Source organism: Aristolochia californica, unplaced genomic scaffold (assembly GCF_029961685.1).
Source record: "Aristolochia californica isolate CCGP_79_NKW_82.1479 unplaced genomic scaffold, dmAriCali1.0.hap1 SCAF_10, whole genome shotgun sequence".
In the NCBI taxonomy this organism is placed as follows: domain Eukaryota; kingdom Viridiplantae; phylum Streptophyta; class Magnoliopsida; order Piperales; family Aristolochiaceae; genus Aristolochia; species Aristolochia californica.
The window spans coordinates 4,085,310-4,102,823 of record NW_027181771.1 but is presented as its reverse complement, the minus strand read 5'-3'; the positions used below and the strand labels follow the sequence as shown (position 1 = coordinate 4,102,823).

The 17,514-nt window shown below is 39.0% G+C and overlaps 2 protein-coding genes across 5 annotated transcripts; one reads left to right on the top strand and one right to left on the bottom strand.

Annotated features, from left to right (window-relative positions):
* Nucleotides 1–1,069: 1,069 nt before the first annotated feature.
* On the top strand, nt 1,070–1,931 carry LOC137942805 (protein LURP-one-related 10-like). Its single transcript, XM_068788541.1, has 3 exons — nt 1,070–1,309; nt 1,398–1,619; nt 1,727–1,931. Exons 1-3 carry the CDS (start codon nt 1,070–1,072, stop codon nt 1,889–1,891), a joined length of 627 nt encoding a protein of 208 aa, XP_068644642.1. The 3' UTR covers nt 1,892–1,931.
* A 1,982-nt stretch (nt 1,932–3,913) lies between these two features.
* On the bottom strand, nt 3,914–16,880 carry LOC137934189 (regulatory-associated protein of TOR 1-like). Of its 4 annotated transcripts, none has more exons than XM_068778451.1 (24): nt 16,249–16,880; nt 14,112–14,214; nt 13,880–13,962; nt 13,613–13,771; nt 13,361–13,477; nt 13,091–13,230; nt 12,521–12,675; nt 12,114–12,258; nt 11,946–12,024; nt 11,198–11,299; nt 10,383–10,466; nt 10,189–10,299; nt 9,301–9,657; nt 9,014–9,203; nt 7,703–8,326; nt 7,267–7,602; nt 7,010–7,133; nt 6,050–6,174; nt 5,783–5,928; nt 5,574–5,675; nt 5,198–5,283; nt 5,008–5,089; nt 4,576–4,910; nt 3,914–4,090 (listed from the first exon to the last, which is right to left on the bottom strand). In XM_068778451.1, the coding sequence occupies exons 1-24, from the start codon at nt 16,519–16,521 to the stop codon at nt 3,946–3,948; spliced, it is 4,203 nt and encodes a 1,400-aa protein (XP_068634552.1). In that variant the 5' UTR covers nt 16,522–16,880; the 3' UTR covers nt 3,914–3,945. The 4 variants fall into 4 exon arrangements, with proteins under 4 accessions (XP_068634552.1, XP_068634561.1, XP_068634571.1 ...); XM_068778460.1 differs by having other exon boundaries at nt 7,769–8,326; XM_068778470.1 differs by having other exon boundaries at nt 14,112–14,219; nt 16,249–16,337.
* Between the last annotated feature and the right edge of the window lie 634 nt (nt 16,881–17,514).

Sequence of the window (17,514 nt, the reverse complement as noted above, 5' to 3'; positions counted from 1 at the left end):
ACTCCAGAGCAAGAAACAAGGAAACTACAACAAAATCCGTCCAGAGCAACAGAGCAACTCTTCCAGCACACATGTAAACTAAAAAACGCAACTGGACGTTTCCCTGGAAGGATTGGATCTCCCAAATAAAATATTCCTGAAAACAACAGTGATTTATACAGACCCAGCCTGAAACAAAAAAATTCATTTGTTCTACATGACTCTGTAACGGGTTTTGGAGAACAACCCATGGTGTGGTTCGATGACAAGATCCACAAGGTAAGAGAAAGAATCTGGAGCCGCCAAAAGACGCTGGAGGAGAACAGAAACCTCCTGTTTGGTATCCAATAAGGTGTGAAAGGCGAGAGATTCAGATGCATGGTTGGATAATAAACAAAAGAACCCTGAGGCGATCAATGACCAGGTGGCGCCGGAGACGCGTTTTAAGAGTAGTAGAATTCAAAATGGCTGGCTGCTGGGCCTGCGGAATTGACTATTCAAAAATATTTTAATGAAAAAAAATTTGGAGTATTTCGGATTAGCCCTTCAAATGTTTGGTCAAATCTTATTTATTTTGTTTATTTGAATCTGTTCGATCTCTCTGTGGTTGACCATGAGATGTACTGACCCAATGCTGTCGTATATTTTTAGGGACCGCATTATGTTTGAGACAAGAAGCCATGAAAGTGACACGACATCTTCCAAGTTCCAACAGACTTTGTCCAAAGAGGACCAAGACCAAAAAGTCTTCATTTCCAGGGAAGGGCCGTGCCACCTTGCGTCTCTATAGATATATATTTCCCTTCTGTGGTTGACCATGAGATGTGCTGGCCCAATGCTGTCGTATATTTTTAGGGACCGCCATTATGTTTGAGACAAGAAGCCATGAAAGTGACACTGACTTTGTCCGAAGAGGACCAAGACCAAAAAGTCTTCATTTCCAGGGAAGGGCCGTGCCACCTTGCGTCTCTCTCTATATATATATATTTCCCTTCTGTTGGGGATCGATCATTCTTCAAGCTTGGATGTTATAGAGTAAGGTTCTTAATTTGTTTACGGTTTAGTTCTCTCTTTTTGGTTTACTTCTACAATGGCCGAGTTGAGGACAGGCGCTCGTCTTCCTGTAATCGATGAAAGGTTCTGTTCGTCTCACCCACTCGACCTCACAGTGAAGAAAAAGATCGTCACCATTTTCTCCAACACCTATTTCCAAGTGTTCGACGCAAACAAGAACCTCCTGTTTCAGGTGAAGGCAGATAGGCTACGTTTCCATACTAACAGAATTCTGTTTGATGCTGCCGATTCTCCCATTGCTACTATGTGTGCCAAGGTGAATAATCTCTCTCTCTCTCTCTCTCTCTCTCTCTTTCTCTGGTTCAGCAACTAGAATAACTGTTTCTGCCTGTGCGACCTTGTAGAAGTTCTCGTGGTCAGGGAAATGGACAATACAAAAAGGAGATAGCAAAGATGAAACTAATCTCCTGTTTAGTGTAAAAGAATCAAGCAAGTTCCAGCTGAAAACCAACCTCGATGTCTTCTTGCCAAGAAATGTGGACGAGGATGTATGCGACTTCCACGTAAAACCTAATTACTGGGACAAATCCTGCAAAATCTACAAGGGCGACAAAGTTATTGCAGAAGTATCACAGCTTTCCCTTCTCTGTTTTTTATGCTTTCTGGGGGTTTTCTTTACTTCGGGATAGCTAAATTAGAGCTAACAAATTTATCTAATTTCTAATATTTGCAGGTGGTTGATACGCAAACAGGGGGTGGTTTCTTCTTCGGGAAGCATGTACTGTCGGTCAGAGTAGAAGCTGGCGTAGATTACGCCTTCGTCGTCTCTCTGCTTGTAATTCTCGACGCCATTAAAGATTCAAACCAGCAGTCTCACCAAATGAATCAACACCACTGAATCAGGCCCGGATGCTTCCCATAGCTGTTATGTTTATGTAGAAAATGATTATGTGTATATGTGTAATTTATCTGTTAGTAACAAAGTTTCCAGTTGTAACTAAGGTGTTTTTATATGTTTCACATAATCTATTATATCTTTATTATATATAAATATAATTATTCCCTTAATCTGCAATTTCTCAAGATTTTTCGTAAGACCCATAAGGGTGTTATCTCATTGAAGAAACACTAAACATTTGAACTAAGAAAAAGAGGCTTAGAATTATCTTTCTCATGCCTTAAGGTTGTATTTATAGTTGTGTGAAGGTGTTTACTATGACTATAATGACTTTAGAGGTAGATACTTCAAAAAGGAAAAAGACATAAAAGGACATGTACCAATTTGCGTAATTATAATTTTATGTCTTCTCTATGAAAATTCTCCTTATTTACTAGCCATGTTACCCCTACACGCATGGGTGTATCTTAACACTCCTCCTCAAGTTGGTGATTATAACTTCACTTACAAATAATCTTGGTCAAGAAATTTGTGTGCTTGAAAGAAATTTTAATTGCCTTAGTTTGACTCATCTTGTTCTTGTTCACATCTTGCTTGTAGTCTTCATCTTTTTCTCATCTTGTCTCCCCCTTTGATATTCTAGTCACATAAAACTTGATTACTATAACACGTGGAATTTTTCATTGTCGGTTACCTTTTTCTTGTATTTTTTCTTCTACTTCTCCTCCTTAAGTCGGGGATCTCTTTGTTTTTTACCAATAAACCTAGCTTGCACAATATAATGGTGAGTCAAGAAAAATCACTCCTAGCGATAAGACAAAATTCCATACACCAATTAAAATGGTTATAGTCTAAAACATACTCCGCTCAGTTTCAATACTAAAATAAAAACCCAACTTTAGGGAATAACAAAGAGACTACTCACTTTGTAAGGGTAGCTTAAACAAAAAAAAAAACCTCTTAGGTGAAAAATAAAAATATTTAACTCAAACTAGATGTTGGGTACACTCTTATACTTTTTAGATAGTAGGTCTATAGACTTACTCTGAAGTGATTTTAGCAAAAACAAATTAAAAAAAAATACTTTAAGAAATTAAAAGTATAAATAAAAAGATAAGTACTCACATACTTCAAAAAGGAGGTGCACTAAAATACCTCAATCTAACCTAAAAAAGCAATTACTAAACATAAAAATGTTACAATTTGAAAGTTCAAGGCTACTCTCAATCTCAAGTCTACTTGGCGTAGTCAGATTTCTCAAAACACGAACACGACCTCCCTCGATCCCTAATCCCTAAACCCAAACCTAAAACACTAAAAATTTCGAGGCAATGCTAACACCTTCAATTATCGTTGCTCACTCCTGGGTGATTCTATTAAACTCAAAAGGTTGAAATCAATGGACCAACAGTTTTTTAAAACCATTTAAGGCCGACATCATATATTTGGTGATTCTGTTAAACTCAAAAGGTTAAAATCATGTATTAAACCATAATTATTATAAATGTTCCCACCCAGAACTTGAGAAACATGATTACTCCCAGAAACTTGATCTGCTACTTTTCTCCTTCCTACCCAAAAGTCACAAAGGAACAAATAAAGAGTTCTTGATTGATTCTGTGATGCCTTTTTAAGTGTATTTTTTTTAAGAGTGTTTCTCCACTCTTAAATGTTCCTACCACAAAGTTTAGCCCTTAGTACGCATCAATCCCAATCTGTCACCTTAGGCTGTGTTTGGAACACAGAAAATGGAGATAAAGAAAAAGAAAGAAAAAAAAAATTCTCTTGTTTGTATGCCCATAGAAAATAAAAGAAAAAATAGAAGAAAAATATAGTTACAGGTAAAAAGAAAAAAAGAAAAAAATTACAATATTTTAAATTTTTTATTTCTCCACAAATTCCATCATTTTGTAAAAAAATAATAATAATAATAACTAAGAGACTGATTTTCTCTCTTATTTTTTATGAGTTCCAAAGGCCCTTCAAAACCTCAATTACTTGGACAGGTAGCAACTTAATAAAGATATGGCACTTACCAAGGCGTAGACAGGTACTCATTTCAAGCTGAGCTTTGCGAGATTGGGCTCGATGAAGATGGTACTGCAGTGATGGACAGAACAACTGCAGGCCAATTCACAGCAGAGACCGATCATACTTTTGACTGGAAAAATATTCACTGCTACCTCCAGAAAGTTTCTTCTGAATAAGCCAATACACACCTCTTACAACATTGATAATAAACAAAACAGATAAAGAGCTTCAAAGGGGCCTTGGTTACCGAGGCTGAACCATTTAAATTACAGTCGGCATCTATTCCATAAATTTATGATACTTTTCAGTACGCAAATTTTTACAAATTGAAGAGAAGAGGAATGGAAAAAAGCAAAAATATTTACAACTTTTTACCCATGCGACGTTGGGATTATTTGTCAGAGCCTCCGAGGGAGATGCAGGGCAATACCCTGCCAGCCAATGCAGTAGTACCCTCTCCTGCGGAGGCTAATGAATATATAAGATACACATTTTCACATGTGAGCCTGATGTATTCTCCCCCATAACCGGTGAGGCTTTCAGCAATATGGCCACCCAGGCGCAGCTGGTGCAATCATCTGTGTGGGCAAATGGACCAGTGCAATCCCCATGAGAATTTGAGATGGCGATTAACAGGAGTATTAATTGGTTACCTCGATTGGGAGCTATCATCGGCATAAATGGAGACACAGGCATCAGCAGCCCCTGCTGCAAGGAGGATTCTGTACGGATGGAATGTAAGGCAGCTGACAGACCCAATCTTCTGTGCCATGAAAGTATGGTAATATTTTATTATGCTGAGCTGCTCTCCTTCTAAGCTGAAGACTTTGATGATTTGTTTAGCTGAGCCACAGGCGATGACAGGGGCATGGCGATGAATGCCTAATGCTGTGAGAGAACCCCTATGGGCATGAATCGTGAGGTACGCATTAGTTTGATTTCTGACATCTAGGAATTGTATGTCACCAGCTTGAGATGCACTAACAATCTGCACAAGGAGAGTAGCTAGTGATATTAAAGAAACATGGTCTTCCCTTCTTGAAACAAATAGTACAACTTAACAGTACTTAATAAAAAGTAATCACCTTTCCCGGGTCTAGACCAGGTTGAAATCCAATGCCTACAACTCTTACTCTCTGAGTGTGTGGCTTTGTAGTACAAATAGGCCTGAGTTTCACGTGTATACAAACAAAACCAATACAGATAATTGACAACAGTTCCAGGTCATAAACCTTTAGAAAATATATTTAATTGGGAAAGAAAAAAGTCTCTTACATGTCAGGGGTCCGAACATCATATAACCTCACAGAACCATCTGCAAAACCAGCTGCAAACTGCCCTCCATGAACTTGTGAAGCAGACTGCAAAGTCACGAGCATTTATTAAGGTTCTCAAATTAGATGTCTTTGATGATATTGGAAGCATTCAAGTGGATCACGATTACTAGCTGCATAAAATCTTCCAAAAAATGACAGCACAAAAGAATTTGGAAAATGGAAAATTATACATAAGCATATATTCAGGTAACACATGCCATCTTGATTGACAGAAACCCTATCATAATCCATGCTGCTACTGATAAAAACTGATCAAAATTATAGTTGATAAATTTGAATCTCTTAAATAAGGAACAAAAAATTGGTTCACTTACCAACGCCGAAATACCACTTTCTGATGATGACGGGATTGAAGATATAAGCTGCTCTTTGTCTAGATCCCAAAGCATGATAGATGACATCTCACCAGATGCATACTATAATGGTCATAACATTGATTAAGCAACAAAATACATAACTAATCAAATTGAAGCTCAAACTAGAAATAGAATCAAAGAAGAAACAATTTTAACAGATATCGCACCAAATATCCAGATTGCTGCTGCCAATCCACAACAGCATTCACACCACGAACACCATGCCGATGGCCTTGAAGGGAAGAGAATGCAGTTACTAGTTGTTGATTGCCCCTCAAAGTGTAATCTTTCCATACACGAATGCTTCCATCACCTTCAAAACAATTGCAACTCAGTACAAAACAATGTTTTACAAACATGACTGCTATATCTTGAAGTGGGCTCACTACAACCACCTCACTAGCTCATTGGACATACCACTAAACAAATCTTACATGATGCAACAAGAAGCAAACTGTCGTCTAGCTCATTCACAAGGCAGAGCTTTGATATTCCTTTATCTGGGAACTCATGATTGTCAAAAGCATTCAGAAGAGTAGTTTCTTCATAGTTCCAGATCCTGAGGGAAGAAGCAAATCATCAAGTAAATAATATCAAATAAGATATGACAGCCTAGACAACCAAAAGTTCCACTTTTCAATAAGTGAGTACCAAGGGAGGTAGGAGGGCCCAGAAGAAATCAAGCAGCTACTGGCTAGTTAAAATTGAAATAGGTATTCCTTTTGCGAGAAGATCTACTTTCACAAAGCCCACTATCACTATTACTTAAGAGTCATAAAACCCGACCAGACCAACCAATGGAACCGGTTTCAACTAAACCGGCTGGCTATAACCCAGTCCCTTGTCCAGGTCACATATGTACAAGACCCACAATTGGGTCAAAACCTGGTTGACCAAATCTTATTGACTGGTTCAACCAGTGAACTAGCCAACCCAGCTCAATTGGCCAGGTTGCATAGCCAGGGAGAAATTTTTCAGAATACAATGGAGAGCAGGAGAAGGGGCACAACGGCCACTTTCCCCTCCCTTGGGCAAAGGCAAGTAGGAACGTCTGCACTTCCCACTATCAACATTGAGGAGGGTAAGACTCCTCCAACACAAACAGAGGGAGAGGAGAAGAGCAGCTGTGGGGCCCCTCCTTCCCGTCTCCTCCCCCTGTTCAGCGCAGAGACAAGGGATTCCTTCTCTTTCGCTGAAAGAGCACTGGGGGCGAGTGAAGCCTGCCACTCAACGCGTCTGCAGGGTGGAGGGAAGGGTGGCAGCCCTTCCCCATCAGAAGAAGGCCAGTTGCAAATTGGGGAAACTTTCCTGTCCCGATCTTTTTTTATTATTCTAAGAAATAAAATGGCATTATGAACAAGCTAAAGAATTGCAAGTAACCCACTGGTATTTACCTGATACGTTCACTCTCATCTGCAGCAACTACAATGGGTGAAAATGGTAGCAGTAAAGCTGTTTTTGTCCCTGTTTCAAACTTGGTATCCCAGCTGGTAATTGGATTACTAAGCTTGCTTACAGCTGCAATTAGAATACCCCAAGAAAACATAATGGAGATGAATTCTAAATGCATGACCAGAGGAAAAAATATACACCACCATCTCCAAAGCAGATGACCAACAAGTACATTAAAAAGTTTAAAAGAAATACATACAGGTGTGTTGGCATTTCGCAATTCGATCCAACGCTAATCTTTCCCTGTCTTCTCTTCTAGCCAATGCTTCTTCATTGTCATCCATTGGAGTAAGAAGTGGCCTTGAGAAATGCCCACAACTCCAACTATAGATAGTTGATTGCGGAAGCAAACTGCGTTCTGAGATCCCAGCAGCAGATCCAGCAGAGCTTAGAAGTGGATCAGCCAATCCTGAATCAGGAGAATTCAGTAGATGTGGTCGGAACTCCAAAGAATAGACTCGCCGCATTCCTGCTGTCAGGTAACTTTGTCGAGGGGGACTGACAGGAGGAGTTCTAAATGGTAGTTGTAAATGACCTGTAAAAGGGTCAAAAGTATGGAATAAACACTGCAGTTCCTATGATAAGCAACACAGTGAAAATCACATTGTTAGTTTACTATGAGAGAAAAAAATTACCAGCATTCATGTCAAACCAAGATGAAGATCGAACTAAACCAGAAAAGCTAGGGGAGGGAGTTGAACCTGAGAGGTCTCCCTGCCTAGCATTACGCAATGTCTTGGTAACTTGCTCAATACCGATGATAGAAAGTATCCTCCTGCCCAGGCTAGCAATGCGTGGAGATGGATCTTTGGCAAGAGTACACATGGCAAGCACACATTGCGAGTATAGAGCAGTATCCATGGGTTTTGGCCTCGAAAAGTTGATAATCCCATTACTGGCACCATCTCTCAGTGCAGCGCCACCAGAACCTGAATGCTGAGACGAATAATCAGATAGGGGAGATCCATGCATCAATCCTGAGGATGCCAATGGACTGCTACTGGAGACCCTACCACCATCTCGACTTGAGGGAAGGATGCTCTCACTACCAATTCTTAGAACAGGACCTACAGGAGAAGGAACGGTGGTGGTTGTTTGATGCATGTACTGGCTTGTGTTAGCAAAGCCACTACCAGATGGGCTTCTAACATTCGTAAAAGATGGCAGTGAAGTCAGCAGGGAGTTAGACTGGGGCTTCCAGTATGCAGCAGCAATAGATTTGAGGTGCTTGTTGTGCCCAAATGCAAAGCGAGCAAGAGCTGCCAAAATGATGCTTCAATTGTTTCAAACCAGGAAAATCAATGATATACAACCATTCCGTTAACATGTCAAGGCATGCATTCACATAGATGCTAACATTCAAATTTTGGTTTCAGGATCTTCGTTCCAGTTAATTTTCTCATCCTTCAAGTTCATATTTAATTTCTGATTTTTTTAAATAATTTAATTTCTGCTATTGATAACAACAACAATAAAAAGTAAAAGCTAAGACAGCCACCCAACCTGCTTTTGACAATATTATGCTAATAAATTTTAAAATAACAAAGCAGAAATTCATTATCATTTATACATATTCAAGACAGCATGTCATACACTGCACTCAATGAACCTGAGACTATCGCATGGAGATAAACTGAGGCCAAAAAATCCACCAATAAGAAAATATTAAAATATTTTCTTAAAGAAAACAATCAAATTCAAGTCCTACGAATTGATGGCTCAAAACCCAACTGTTGCACTAGGATTCAAGCAGTCAAAGCTAACGATGGATAGGTTCTCCAAAACCGTCACACATAAAGAACAAAGTGTCAACCCTGTGATATGTCATACCACCAGACCTGACAACTTACTCAAATTGGGATAGTAAAAAACAGATAAAAGTACAGAAAGATGAGTGTTCCAAAACACACAATTAGGAGGTGCATTTAACCAATTGTTTTACATACCAACAGCAACCTCAGCCCTAACCAGAGGGCTTCCATCAGAAACAATCTTCAGAACACTCTTAACAATATTTAGCTCAGCTCTAATCTTTTCATCATCATCACAGTCCTCATCACCTAAAAGCCCATCCCTGTATGAGTCAGTCCCAACATCTAGAAGGGTACCCAAAGCGAAAACAGCCGAAGCTCTGACCTGTCAGGAGGAAACTTTCAATGCCTTAACAATGTGATTTAGAAACAATGTGATTTAGAAACAATGTAGAGCAGCTAAAAGCAAAGACGATACAGACCTCAGGTTGAGGTTCAGAAAGCAGAGGAGTAAATATTGCAGGCGCATCTGCTTGCAAGCCTAGCATTTGAGCTTCAGAGAAATCTTCCCATAGCTTCCCAAGGCATAGGCAAAGCCATTGGAGAAGTAGAGGCTCAGGGAGAGGTTCATGTGGGCTTGTGAGTTGAAGGTGTCTCAAGCAGACATGAATCAAATTGGCTTGAATGCAAGCTTCTTGTCCACGCCGATGCCCATCAACTATTACAGCCAGCACAAAAGCAGCCATGGCTCGTTGCTCGGGGAATGCGTCCATGCTGTCAAGAAATCTGATGAAATATTTGTGGCCACCATCCTCCTTAACCAGATCAACCTGGCAAGACTAAATTTATACAAAAAAAATAAATACATAAAATATGTCAACAATTAAGTGAAACAACAAGAAAACAAAAACAAACTACCTCAGAACAAATTAGTATTGCTCTTCTCTGAATCAATTACAAACTTGTTTTGTATAACTAGTCAAGCATTATTCTTCGAATTATTCAACTTCATCCTTCGAAGAACTTATGATTAACCACTTAAAAGAATACATGACAATTGTAAAATGAACTAACGGCTAAAAATTTTATCAAGAGATACAACAAAAAGGATAATAATTTTTTTTTGAATGATGCAGATTTTATTACCAAAAAAAGGAAGCAACAACAATGAAAGGGGAAGCAAAGCCCCCTGAGCAAACCAAAGAGATAAAAACTAAAAGGGCACACAAAGCCATACAACAAAATGCTGATGAACCACAACCTCATTAGCAAGAGAATCACAACCGTGTTAGCACACATAAGAGTGTGAAACAACAAATAATCTGGCATGATAATGCCAATAGTAATAGGTATAAGACAATTAAAAATACCTTATCAAGCGCAAGTATCTTTGTCCAAATGAACACAAGAATTTGGCGTAGTTCAAGTGCCATTGTCTGAAGCAATTTAAACACATATGGGAAGATTCCAACTGAAAGGGCCTGAGTGACAATTAGAAGGTAAGTTAAACTCACCAAATAGATATCAATGACTGAAATTAAATCAGCAGGGCTATCACATGTACCAGGTCCACAGCCCAAGGTCCCATATCAAGGAATCTACCAAGAAGCACCAAAGCCCGAAATCGAAGAGATTGGCTAAGCAATGCCTGAAACATAGATGTCCAGTATAGTTGACACAGGATATTGAAAATCACATGAAAGCAATCACCAAGACTTTGTAATCAGCCACAATGTGTAATATTACCTAACCATTAAAATACACAACTAAATAAATACACCCAAGATTTTCATCATTGTTTAACTAGCAGTGTTATAAACATGGACCAGGTAAGCTGGTTGAACCCAGTCCTAGTCCAGGTCAGAAATATGTAAAAACTGGTATAGGGTTAAAATCCAGCTGAACCAGCTGGTCAGCCGAGTCACTGAGTCGTACAAGGGAACTTTCCTCAGAATTACGAGAGGGGGTGCAAACAGGAACTTTCCACAGAACAACAGGGGAGTGACCCCTGCTCCCCCTGCTGTTGCATGCCATTGCCGAAATTTCATGGGCCCCCCCAACCCTCCCCTTCTTCTGCCACCTTGTGAAACTCTCTGCATGGTGGAGGGGAGGTTATGGGTGTTCCCTCACCGATGAACAGAAAAGGAGGAATGCCCAGGTCCCCCCTCCTCCATTCTTCTGGTAGGTAGGGAAAGAAGACTCTGGCGACAGCAACTTTTTATTTCCTTTTTTTAAAGTGAGATCATCATGATTCTGGGCAACTATCCCCGTCACCTCTCTGGGTCGATGACCAATTCTAATAACACTGATAATTAGTGAAGCAAAAAGAAATCTAAGAGGGCAAACAGATGAAAGACAGTTACATTAGAAATGACTCACCTGCAGAACAATGGGCAACTGTTCAGGCGGTTTTTTGTGCTCAGATCCATGGTCAAGCCACACTTCAAAGGCTGTCAGTTGCTCAGTAAAGAAAGGGCTTGGCTGAACAAAAAAAAGACCATATTAAATAATTCCAATGGGATATTCTCAAATTGTTAACATTTAGTTGTTTCATAAACAAGATACCGAATAACATTATCAACATCCCCTCTCAACATTTCAAAAAAAAAACATCCCCTCTCAAAAAAAGAAAAAAAAAAAAAAAGAAGGCATTTATTTCAACCTGAAAATAAAAAAGAAAATGCAGAAAAATAGCCCATAAATCAGTAAAGGCCTTCGTCATACTTGGGACTCACTGACCCAATATATCAGCACTGGCACGTTCATATTGTGCCAGACAATATGCGTACAGGAAACTAAAACATGCAGATTGGAATGGTGATTCCACATTATATGAGCCACAATCATGTGGCAGGCAACACGCTCATTCTGAGTTGAAGACAATGATTTTTCAGAAGCAATTTCTTGTTCTAATTAAACTAGGAGAAAAACAGATGGCAGAAACAAGTGTGTTGCTTGAGACAGAAAGTCGGGGAGGGTAACCTATCTATTTTCAAAGGGATCGTGTCTAAGACTGTTATTGTCTAAGGCTGGGAATGAAAATAACTCATAAAGCAACTTTGGCTATTAAAAAGAAAAAAACAAACCAGATAGAAAAATAAAATAAAGTAATCATAATATGGAAGACCTGGAACTCAGCATTTGGATCATCATGAGATGATTGAAGCTGAGAAAGGCAGATTTCAGCAGCCATGTCCCATGCATCCCTGTAAGCATTTTGATCTTAAATAAATAGCAACATGAAAAAAATGTAAATCCCCAATCATGAAAAAGTCATCTTTACAAGCTGTCATACCACATATGATGCTGGTGAGTTGAAGGCAAAACTGGATAAGAAACAGGGGAACAGTTTGCAGCACGCATAATGCGCTCAGCAAGTAAGAAGTTCCGGAACAAGCTTGCAACTAATAGATCCTGCCTGAACAGCCTCTGAAACAGATCTGCAAGGAACCACTTTTAAATTTATCTCCAAATCTACTACATCTTTAAAAGACTAAGAATTTCTCCTCTCTCTTTACTTCTCTATTAAAAAGACTTTTTGAAGAAGCCAAGTGTACTGAAGACCACACAGGGAATTATCATTATTACACTGAACACAGTGTGCAAACCATCTATTATTTTCCTTCTTTAACGTTTTTTCTCGTCAACATTACTCAGAGAAAAAATGCTTCTAGAATGAAAACACAGAATAAGTGTACGTACCATGTGGAAGGACATTCCACGCAATAGTGTCAGTTACGGCAGTAAAAATCCAATTCAGCTCCCCAAGAAGTGTTTTGCGGTCATTCTGGCGTCCAGGGATCCTGTCTATAAGAGAAGTTTCAAGGGAATCATGCAGTAATGAGCGACTGCAAAACCTGAAAAAAATTGAAGGGTAAACCAACAGAGACTTGTCAGCAGGTAGTATGACTCACAATAAGGCATGCACAAACTCTCAAAAGTTGTCAAGTATGAAACAAAGAAAATCACTCTATAGTGCAACTAAACAGATGGATACTATCCGCTTCAAAAAAAAATTCTGTTGTCAAACTAATGCTTCCACCAGCATCAAAGTAAAACTTTTTAAACAAAAAAATTGAATAAAATGATGATCATTTGAGAGCATTATCATCAGGACGCATGTTCACAAATGTCAGACTAATATGCATATGTATGAATGATCTACATCAAGATAATCCCAGATTTAACAAAAGATGAATATCCCAATTGAAAGAGAACTCTAGGTACAGCTAAATGAGTTATGTAATTTAGGACAAGAATGAGAAACCTCACCATCGTAATGCCATTTTGATTGGTGTAGTAAGACAGGAGGTGAAAACATCAGCTGGAAATTCAGCGCTCTGTGGAAGAGTCTCATGTGCTTCACAGGCAGCTAGCAAAATACAATCTTTCATTGAAGATAGATCTAATCGCTACAACAAAAGGACAAGAGATTATATTAGTGAAAACAAGATGACACAAGCCTGAGATTCATAGTCGTCTTGATAATATTTCCAAAGTATATAACAATATGTAATCAAGAGCCTAGCAAGGGAAAAAAACCTCATTAAAGGCACTGACAATCATTCCTGCAGCAGAACAGTCAAACACATATATAGATGGTGACTTGAGCCAGGAATCAAGATCACTGATTGGCAATGGTATATACTGTGTGTAACTCTGTCAAATGCACAGCAAATTAGTCTTCTTTTTTTTTTATAAAGATGTATTATATTAACAAATTAGTCTTAAAAAGCAACTTCTGCAAAATGCCATATTATATAGCTGCAGAACTTGTTTTGAACAGCTGCAGACCTTATTGAAAACCCAAATTTCTCCATTGGCCGTAGGTTTAGGTACCCCATGCCCATTGTAGTGAAAAAGCACCCTATCTGACCGAGCATATTTGCGACAAGTATTACAAAGCTTCTTTACTTCATCCACCGTTGGATCTAGTTGAAGCTTGTATCGTGCCTGCAAGTAAGAAATATTAAATAATAAACACAAATAAATAAAGCTTTTGACCATGTTGGATAATAGCACCAAAGTTTAAGACGGGAAACTAAGGAGTGACCGACATACCTTAGGTTGCCACCGTTCATACTGAGCATGCAAGGATTTACCAATTGTTTCAAGAGCTTTTGGAGCAGCCATGGAGGATGGATCTGCCAGTATGGACACAGAAAACAGAAGCCAAGAAACCGTATTTCTTTCAGATGAGGGAGGGAAACAACTGATCATGCTAATGACACAAAATTAAAAAAAAAAAAAGCACGACTTTAATATGTGATAGCTACAAGTGACATTAGCTTACCTATCCAACACTCCATCCTGGCGCAAGGAGATATTTTTATCACATCTGGTGGGTCAACACTAATGTTTAAACATAAAACAAGTGCAACACACCCTGTTTTCATCTGCACTAAAAGTTAAAAAGTTCAAGTTGGTATACAAGCAATATAAAAGATCACAGAAATTAATATTTATATTGACATGTTTAAAAAAAAGAACCTTGGCATTAGTGACATGACAAACCAAAAACAAAAGCTAGAGTTCAACTGATAGTTTTGGGTATGGAGTCTCCACAAACATTATTACCAGACAAACAAAGACACTTTAATTCATGGACTGCGTGAAAAGGGAGCTATTTTTTAATGCCATTTTCTATATGGTGACAATTACTTTCTCCAGAGAATGTGCCTTTTTATACTATCATACTAAATGGAAAATATAATGGAAAGGTGGGGACGATAAACTTTTTATTTCAAATATATGGTTGAGATGAACAATGGCCTTGTTCCACCTCATCTCACTTAGACTCCCTCTCATTTTATGTAAGAAGACGGTAATTTACTTTATCAAGGTCACGTCAATTTCACACAACCTTTTCATGTGTACTAATGCAGTTTTAAGCACTTACTCCAGAGAATTTACTCTCTCTCTCCCAACATTCCCGATGCGCTAACAGGGCCTTAGTGGTTTATTTATTGTTAATTCAAGTTGCACCATCCACTAGTTAATCCATCCATTTGGATGGAGACCTTTATTTTCAATTTGCTAATTCTTGGCCCAAGTCAATGGTTTTCATATGTAAGTTTAAGGAGTTATGTAAACCCCAAGTTACTGAAGGAGCAAGTCTTATAATAGGAGTGTAAAATATATATTAGGATTACAGAAGGCCAAAATGGATTTTTTTATTTTTAAACGTTTACCATGAAACCAAACCCTTGCTTAGGGTTTTCAGCTATGACGAGCTGGGCACTACGTTACTAAAACATATAATAACATTCCAGTTATTTAACTTAACTGTAATTGGTAATCTAGTGCTTGGATGCTAATTCTTGGCTGTACAGCTGATATAGACCTCTACAAGTACAAATACATGCAGATCAAGGGTTGGAAGATAAGAAACAAATTAAAACCTTGAGTAGTAAAACATATGCATTTGGTCAACAAAGATTACAAGCCTACAGTTTCCACAATACACCATTCAAGAGCAAACGTACATCTAAAACCTTGCTCAAACACTAAACTAAAATTTCCTCTTTGTTGTAGCTCCTCAGCATTTTGAAACAAACCTTAAGGGCATAAGGTTCCTCAAGATGATTTATAGGTGGATAAAACCAAACTCTCATAATGCGACCAACGAAAGAAAGATAGTGAGTTAAATTAAATTACCATTTATTACGTTTGCTGCAAAATGACAAGTTCCACTTTCTGGTAATATGTTTTGCACAGTTATGCAAACACATCTTTCTGGTAATATGTGTTGTAAGGGTAATCTTGATTTAAAACTTCAAAATCCTACAGGTCATCAACTAGGAATAATAGTTCCTCAGAAAGTTTATGTTTTACTTTCTTTTTGAAAAAAAAAAAAGTTCCTTGGTAGGATGACCTCATTAGTGTTCTTGCAAGTTCTTTAAAAAAATTAAATGCTCCAATCTTCAATAAATTAGTCCACAAGTATTCACTCACTTACTAGAGCCACTAATAGTACATACAACATTAGTGGAGATCCGAAACAACCTTCAATGTTAAATATAATGAAGAGAAATTATCAAGTTGATGCAGTTCAGTTACTTTTCTTCTAGTGATGGTGAAGAAGTTACATATAACACCTATTTGTTTACGTATAGTTCCTGATCCAATAGCATATAGTTAAAAGAAATGGGTGCAATCAGAAACGATTTCTTTTCCTTTGCTTTGGACGACTTAGATGTGTACGTTCCCTGACCTCCACTAATCACACATTTCCCTTGCCATTTTCATGAAAAGACTAGACAAAATGAGAAGCTTGCTACATTGCCCCATTTTCCAGTATGTGGAACAGGACGTCACTTCTGATTGCAATGTACCCATATCCCGAATCTCATTATCCGAAGTCCAGAATAAATGCCGACGAGCAATGACGAGTGAAGAAAATCAATCAACAAAGAGAACCGAGCACTTACTCTGTCCTTTGGCCGCCACTTCGAGACTAAACCGCTTTCAGAAGGCCCAGACGGCACGCACAACTCAAAACCCTCGTGCCTAAGCTCACACAACACCACCGTCTGCGGCAAATACGCCATACTAGTGGTTGTACCGGCACCCGAAGTGCCCGCCCCGTTATTACTCGTACTCGGCGCGTCCGGCTCATCGCGGCCCGAGCAGTCATCGAGATGATTTGAAACCGAAACCGATGACTGTGAGAAGCGCGACGCCATCAGATCTCCCAATGCCATCCACCCAACCCGTTCAGGAATCCACCCGCCCTCGCCTTAATCTCCTCATCCTCAGTGGAGAAAAAAAAAAACAGACCACAGGTGCGGATCCTACCCTTCCCGATTGAAGACGGGAAACACCGATATCCGAAGCTAGTCGACGAAGCCGCTGAACCAGCGGCGCATGGAGATACGCAGGAGAAAGGAGAGGTAATCCAGCTCTGAGAAGCTCCGGCGAAACCCCCGTGAAAACCCTAGACGACGGAAAGCCCTAGAAACCTAACGTAAGGGAAGATGGAGGCGCAGAAACAATGGCAGAAAGAAAAGAAAGAGGGAGAGGGAGAGAGGATTTTGGAGAGAGAGTGTATTGCTGTGCTTGTGTGTTTTTATTTTTTGTTTTTCTGTTCTTTTCTCGTTTTCGTTTTTTTATCGGATTCGAATTTACAAAAAGCGTAATTTCGGAGCCGCCGCCCGTTTCTGCCTAAAGGGCCTTTATGTATGCTCCTGCCCGGACTGCCCGCCGAGCTCCTCTCACTAGAGTGCATTCCGGGGCCTCATCTGATCCCAAATCCCAAATTTCCAAGGCTCGGAAATATGTAAGTTTTGTGGGCCCATCTAACACGTGTCATTTGATTAACCGCCCATCTCGAGAACTGGAGAATGTCAAATTGGGAGACATGTGACAGCCACTTTTTGGCTCTTCCGGGAGGGATCCTAGGAAATGTCTATGGATTTTCTACATGGCAAAATAACTCTTTATTGTCTCACTAGCTGAGCTTTATCATTTGTAGTTTACATAGTTGTAACTCTTTTTTTTTTATATAAAAGAAGTCTGAGAAGAAAGTGGCAAGAGAACATAAAACTCCTCTTTTTGTCTTCAATTGAGTAAATAAGATTTAATAGTTTATAATTTTAAATTTATTTTTATCAATTTTCCCTTCATATTAAAAAAAGGCACAGAGTCAATTAAGATTTTTTTCCGATTAGGAGTTTTCGACCATTATGGAGAAACTT

What these genes read in the sequence shown, in the direction of transcription:
- LOC137942805 (XM_068788541.1), top strand. Translation starts at nt 1,070, where the DNA reads ATGGCCGAGTTGAGGACAGGCGCTCGTCTTCCTGTAATCGATGAAAGG. An exon ending in TTGCTACTATGTGTGCCAAG is followed by an intron (nt 1,310 to 1,397) that starts GTGAATAATCTC and finishes GCGACCTTGTAG; the next exon opens with AAGTTCTCGTGGTCAGGGAA. An exon ending in GCGACAAAGTTATTGCAGAA is followed by an intron (nt 1,620 to 1,726) that starts GTATCACAGCTT and finishes TAATATTTGCAG; the next exon opens with GTGGTTGATACGCAAACAGG.
- LOC137934189 (XM_068778451.1), bottom strand. Translation starts at nt 16,521, where the DNA reads ATGGCATTGGGAGATCTGATGGCGTCGCGCTTCTCACAGTCATCGGTT. An exon ending in GTGGAATGTCCTTCCACATG is followed by an intron (nt 12,259 to 12,520) that starts GTACGTACACTT and finishes GGTTCCTTGCAG; the next exon opens with ATCTGTTTCAGAGGCTGTTC. An exon ending in AGTTGCCCATTGTTCTGCAG is followed by an intron (nt 10,467 to 11,197) that starts GTGAGTCATTTC and finishes TCTATGTTTCAG; the next exon opens with GCATTGCTTAGCCAATCTCT.